Raw genomic sequence first — 6,983 nt, forward strand, 5'->3', positions numbered from 1 at the left:
AACAGAGAAAATAATTGCTTTACGTAATAACTGTACTTTAATTTGCACAGACCAACTATCCTAGCTTGTAAAACACTGGAAGGTATTGCAGTAGCAGTGACGTCAAAACACACATTTCATTGCTAGTATCGCCAACTGTGCACTTGATAAACCTCCAATTTACTGATTTATTAAGAGCAACCTGGAAGTTAAATAAATAACTTTAAACACACTGATGAAGCAGAATTTATTCATCTGAATGTTTGGTAACACTTTATTTCGATAGTCCACTTTAGACATTCTACTAACTATAAGTAACTTTTCAACTACATGTCAACTAACTCTCATTAGAGTATTAGTAAACTGTCTGCTTAATATTTGCTAACACTTTATTTTGTTGGTCCCCTAACAAGCATGCTACTGACTTAACTTGGCAACTACAAGTCAACTATTCTCCTAACCCGAACCCTAACACCTAACCATTACCTACTGACAGTATACTACAGTCTACTAATACTCTAATGCGAGTTAATTGACATGTAGTTGAAAAGTTACTTATAGTTAGTAGAATGTCTAAAGTGGACTATCTAAATAAAGTGTAACCGAATGTTTTTATCATGATAACTATTACGTTTTTTAATGTCTCTGAACGTGGTTAAATACTGTTTCCTCTTTTGTAGGTGAGAAAACCAAATGCATAAACTGTTGACATCAGCATCACAGTGTTGATCACGTGACCTTCCTTAAGCGATGGAGAGACGCTGAGTCCTGTAAGTCCTGTCGAGCAACGCTTGAGGCCTGTTCACATACCAAATATTTCAGCTTAACATCAGGTGTCTTTAATAATGCTCAATCATCACTTAATTAATCACTTAATTATCTCATTAACTTCAACTCCGTTTCAGTGTTCATTTTAACACCCTGTACTTTGGACATGTATACTGAGGAGTGTTAATTTAACACTGGGGATTTTGCTGTGAGGAATGTAAAGATTTGGTGCGAGTAAGATGTGACGGTAAATGGGGACCAAAAGCAAAAGTTCTGAAAGAGATCACGCCTAGATCTTAGAAAGTATTCACAGAGTATGGTAATACTCTTCGCAGAAATAAGAGCGATTTGCTGAAAATTCCTAAAACAGAATTCAATGTGGATGATGGGAGCAATTCTGTGGCTTCAAAAGAACATTGCAATGAGAGAGATGTTGGGCAGAAGAGTACCCCGAAGAAAAGCTTTGCAGATAGTGAGCTATCGGCATCTCTTCATGCAGAAAAGGCAGTAAGGCCAAGGAGAATAATTGTTAAGCTCAAAAGTCTTATTGTAGTGTCTATATAGTGTTGATATTGTGACACATTGTTAAATAGTTACAATGTAATGAAAAAAAAAAACAACAACAAAAAACAACAACAACAGGAAGTTTTCTGAAAGAATTCTGTTTATTTTATTATTTGACTGTTACATTGGAATATGAAAAAAAGAAAAATGAGATGTACTGATAAGTGCCACTAGGGGGCACTGATGCTTTGAGTAGTGCAAGTGCAACTGTTCAGAGAAGAATAAAAGAACGTGGTGTGTAGAAACTATGCATCTGTGTTGGGTGTCTGTGCAAAAAGATAAATGAAACAGGCGCTATCGAATATAAAGTTATTGTTCTTATTGCCCGCGTTTTCTCTGGCTGGTTGCAGTTTCGAATAGTGTCACAAGCCAGCAGAGCAGAGATGAGGGATCCAAATGCAGGGATTGAAAATAAACAATCATAACATAAGTCAGGAACAACATAACAATGAGAAAACACAAAGAAAGCACAGGGAACTGTAGACACCTGCATAACATCGAACAACGACCGACAGAGAACCAGAGAATACAAGGGCTATTTAAACAGAGGAGTAAACAAGCTTAACAAGGGAAACTGACACACCTGGAGCAGACTAACTGTACGTTCACACCGCCGCCGGCGAGAGCGGCAAAATTCGCTCTCGCCGCCCTGCCATCGACGCCGTGAGATTCGGGGAGTCTCTGACGCTCTGACATATATTTTAGAATGCGTGATTTTTTTAAAACTTTATTTAAAGGAGCCGCAAAGCAAATAAGAACTGAACATAAATCAGTATCCTAATTTGTGCATTCTGGCCACACGTAGGATATAAATTAACCTATTAAAATATTTTAAATGTGAAAGTAACAAAACACCAACAATTTCAGACACCTTTTACATTCGTCGTTCTTTTTATTAATGTCCCTGTATGTAAACAGGGACACGTCGTACAATAACGGGAAACCCGCCACAGAAATAATTAACTTTTCCTCCATTTTGCTTAGGAACTAATGTGGTCGGAACCAAAGTTTACAGGATTGTGTTCTCTGGTATCCTCTCAGGCGGAGGACTTCTACATTCCGATTGGTTGCCGCTGGTTGCCGCCAAACCGCGTCATAGCTCATTACCATAAAGTTGACTTGATTTCAACTCTTCTCGCCGCTCTCGCCGTCCAAGACGCGCCGCGCCGCTCTCGCCGGAGCTCGCCGCCGGCTCTCATTGAAAATGAATGGCTTCCGGCCACTTTGACGCTCTCGCCGCGTGCGGTGTGAACGCACAGTAATGAAAGTGGAAAAGACTACAAAACCACAACCTGGCCACAGGAAACGGGACACAGGAATGAACACAGAAACTAGACAGAGAAACTACAATATAAAAGTCCCACAGAGCACAAGACACAGTAGCAGATCTGACAGTAGAGCTGGAGTGGTCTGTGTTTCGGTTAGTCACTCACAACTTGATTCTGTTGGAACTGTTTTCATCGTCGTAGAGGGAATACGTTGAAACGTAAGTTGCTGTATATTAAGGACTTTTTTTGTGAGAAATGTTGTTGTTCTGAACAACAGCAAGATTACGTGTGTAATTTTGTGCAGTAATCCTTAGATCAAACTACATAAGAGTATTAAATATATTTTTCTCTCTCTAGCAATCTCTAAGTGTAATGGTCTTTAATATTTCTTATGCTGTTATTCTTTATTTATTGAATGACAGAAAAGTGTGGAACTAGAGGATTACACTAGAGCCTTATTTTTTTCTGCCTTTTATTGGAAACATTAACAAAACCGATACTCACGGTCAAAAACATTAATAATCACAATGAAGTAAGATTCATACATGATAAAAAAATATAAAGAGAAAGACAATATAGTGATTACATAAATTCATTAACCGTTTCCTTTCATTATCGCACACACATATATAAAATGATCCTTAAAATACTTCACACGTCATCATGGCACTCCTGTCAATCATTCACGGCTCCTCCCACAAAGAGATGCATAAAGGCTGTAATATTTACTGTGTCCAAAACACTACAGCCTCTTCTTGTTAGGCGGAATAAGGAAGAAAGAAAGTGAAAACTTTAATACTGAAATATTTAAATAAAAGCATCACCAACATTAGTCATTGGGAAAGGCTAATATATTGGGGTTTTGTCTCCATCTAGTGGGTATTTTTACTTACTGGAAGATTTTCATACAGAGACGAGTCCAGTTCTGGTTTACAATCATCAAGTTGAGCAGCCTTTATGAATGAAGACAAAGTAAAAACAGGAGTGTGTTTTTTAAATTCCCATATTCTTAGTCAATATAGATATGTTCACACTGACATTGAGCGTTTAATTCCTTTTGGCTGAAGGAAACCCTCAGTTAAAAAACTTACTGTTACATTCTCATACACAAGATCACTCAATTCAACATCATAAGCGTTGCGTCTGTCATGATCAGGTCTGGGATGATTCATCTTTGCCATTAAAGAAAAAAACAGAATAAAAAGAAAATAAATAATGTCTATAAACAACTCACTAATTCAGAATTTCACTTCTAGTTACAAATTAATTTATACTAAAAACCAAATTATTTTTTCTCACCTGAGACTCCCGTGTGTCATTTCTCTTTTTCATACACCTGCTTCCCCTTTAAAGACAATGATTTGACACAATTACAACCAATCAGAACCTTTTTGATGTTTAATACACAGTTATGATTTGAACTAATGGTATTTCTCTATAGGACATGGCACTGCCGTTTTGAATGTGATGGTATCTCGTCTATCTTCAGGATTTACGGCAGTAATGATGTGAGCTTCAGATTTCCTCATTCAATAACTGACTGAGTAGCTGTCAGTGTGGAAATATAGGATGGAAGATTTTGCCTTCGCTCACATTCATCATGACGTCTCACTGAATTAACAACTTTCTTATTGAGTCATTCATACACACACACACACACACACACACACACACACACACACACACACACACACACACACACACACACACACACACTGCAGAGTACGACAGACACACATCTTACCAAATCACTAACATCGTAATGATCACTGCAGCTCCACAAACCCCTCCAATGGATATGTATAATATCACCAGACGTCCTGCAACTGAGAGAAACGAGTAAAACGTAGATTAATTTGAGTAATTTTAGAAAGAGTAATGTAATGAGCCGCCACTGTAAAAATTAAAACATAGATTTTATTTATATCTAATTAATAAAAATGAGGCAACAGATTACAAGCAATATTATTAATTAAATTTAACAAATTAGAATTGAGTAATAATTAATCAAATTAATTCCTTAAATATTAACCATTTAAAATGAGTAAAAACTACAAAATATATGTTATTTCCAACATTGAAGACACCTGATGTTAACAAGCAGAATCACTGAAGGAGAAAACCATAATTAAAGTCACCATTATGGAGATGAGTGTGTGTTTTAGTTGGGCTCTTCACCCTTAAATTAATAACTTTAAGTTTTGTGTGGCTGCTGTACATGAGTTATAACAGCAGATAAAATCTATGTTTTCATTTTTACAGTGTTACCTTTAACAGTGACAGTAACAGCGTCTGATCTCTGAGATCCATGTTGATTGTGAGCCTGACAGTAGAAGCGTCCACTCTGTAGTGCACTGAACCTCTGTCCAGATCCAACAGCTGAGGCTTCATTCTCCTTAAACCAGCTGAAGTTCAGAGCCGGAGGGTTTGAGTCACTGATGCAGTTCAGAGTCACTGAATCTCCCTCCACTATTACACCAGATACACTGATCAACACTGAGACGCTCCTGGGAGGATCTAAAGACAAACATGACAATTCACAACAAATAGGAAATTATGAATTTGAAGTTTTTGAACATTGTGCAGATGATCATTAACTCACACATGACGTTTAAAGTCACAGTATCAGAGTATTTCTCTCCATGTTCATTGATGGACTTGCACTTGTATTCTCCACTGTCATCAGAGCTGATCTTTGAGATGCTGAAGATTCTTCCAGATCCTACAAACTTTACTCCTTTAAACCAGTGGACTTCTGCAGTAGGGTTTGAGTCACTGATGCAGTTCAGAGTCACTGAATCTCCCTCCACTATTACACCAGATGAACTGATGGACACTGAGACGCTCTTTGGAGGGTCTAAAAGGGATAACAATTAAAACCTCAAATCATCTCTTTCAACCACAATCTCCAGTTCTTTTAAAAGACAAATTCAATCTGTACTCACACATGACATTGAGCTGAACCGCAGGAGAGATGTGAGTGTGTCCGTCTACAGCACAGCTATATCTGCCTGAATCCTCTCTTCTGACTGGATTGAGGGAGAGTTTGTTACTGAAGTTACTCTCAGTTAATATCTTCAGTGAGTTTCTGTACCAGATGAATGTTGCTCTGTCAGTCAGAGCGCAGCTGCTTTTACATGTCAGAGTGACTGAATCTCCCTCTGTCACTCTCTCAGGAGACTCCACCTGAAGATCTGAACACAACACACACATTATATCTAGTGCTGCTGTCACACACTCATTATTATTCTACATAATGCACAGGAGAAGAGATAAACTTCACCAATCTCACCTGTGACAGTAAGAGTCACTCCTGGAACACCAATCCATTTCTTATCATCTTTATCAGTGATGAATCTGAAATAGTACATGCGTGAATCCTTCAGTGTCACATGACTCAGTCTGACGGTGCAGTTCTGCTGTTTATCTCCCAGATACTGAAGCCTCTGACTGTATTCAGTGTCATTAGACAGATCTGGAGGCTCGACACGTTTTTTGGTCCAGAACACTTTCATGATCTGATGTCCAGTAGGGTATGTATAAGTGCAGTTCATTATCACTGTTGAGTCCTTTAGTGCACAGATGTGTGAAGGACTGTAACTCACACCCCAACCCCCATCACAAGAAACCCCTGAAACACAGAATTCATCCTGAACAATTTAGCAACATTATGTGCATAAAAACTGCAGTATCCAATTGATCTTGAGAGTTTCTGAAGTGTTGCATTGACTAACCGTGAATCATGAGAAGAACGATCAGAGGAAGAGGAGGAGCCATTCTGACTGACGTCACTATCAACACAACACATGTACAGTGGCTTATTCAGTGGCTTATATATATAGTCTTGTTGTTTCTGTGTCATTGTTACACATTAAGTTTTTCATATTCTCATTGCGTTATATGTTTTATCAAATATATCATATATGTGTCTGTGGCGTGGGGTTTGTGGTTCAGTGAAGTCTGCAGCGGGAGAGAGAGACTGGAGACGAGTGGTGAGTAAGAAGATCAAGTGTGTAATGATAAACATCTGTGTCTTATTGCGTTAATTGCAGTAACTGTCATGGAGAAAAGCCACTGGTAAACTGGGAGATTCTGAGAGACACTGGACTAAGGACTTGTGAACTGTGTCTGTTCCAGAGCAGACTTTATGCTACTTTGATCTACTGAGAAATGTATAGAAGCTCAGAGAACACGTGTTTGTTTTTGTTTGAGACCCTGTCCTCTTCCTTCCTTTGCTAAACTTTTCTAAAGTGTCTATTCTTGGACCTCCAGATGAAGACATCAGATTAGCTCAACATAAACCCCCTGTATCTTGACTATAGCTGCGCACGCACATGTACAAGTGTGTGGTTCACCTAATGTAGCATCAGTGACCTCATCTTCCTTTTCTTGTGGAAATTCAGC

The 6,983-nt window shown here is 38.4% G+C and overlaps 1 protein-coding gene and 1 long non-coding RNA gene across 2 annotated transcripts in view; both read right to left on the reverse strand.

The window, feature by feature from the left end:
* LOC306999698 (B-cell receptor CD22-like) overlaps nucleotides 1-6,983 on the reverse strand; it is a 78,513-nt gene extending 71,530 nt beyond the window's left edge. The window contains exons 1-5 of the mRNA XM_079614584.1: nucleotides 6,935-6,983; nucleotides 6,314-6,370; nucleotides 5,872-6,210; nucleotides 5,525-5,773; nucleotides 5,182-5,436 (exon numbers count right to left, since the gene is read on the reverse strand). Coding sequence (XP_079470710.1) covers nucleotides 5,182-5,436; nucleotides 5,525-5,773; nucleotides 5,872-6,210; nucleotides 6,314-6,356 — 886 coding nt within the window. The 5' untranslated portion in view covers nucleotides 6,357-6,370; nucleotides 6,935-6,983. The remainder of the gene's footprint in view (nucleotides 1-5,181; nucleotides 5,437-5,524; nucleotides 5,774-5,871; nucleotides 6,211-6,313; nucleotides 6,371-6,934) is intronic.
* On the reverse strand, nucleotides 2,933-3,925 carry LOC307000729. The gene is made up of 4 exons (XR_013798075.1): nucleotides 3,879-3,925; nucleotides 3,671-3,751; nucleotides 3,473-3,532; nucleotides 2,933-3,333 (listed from the first exon to the last, which is right to left on the reverse strand). It is a non-coding gene; the product is annotated as an uncharacterized lncRNA (long non-coding RNA).

This window comes from Phoxinus phoxinus (assembly GCF_949152265.1).
Source record: "Phoxinus phoxinus genome assembly, chromosome: 6".
In the NCBI taxonomy this organism is placed as follows: Eukaryota; Metazoa; Chordata; class Actinopteri; order Cypriniformes; family Leuciscidae; genus Phoxinus; species Phoxinus phoxinus.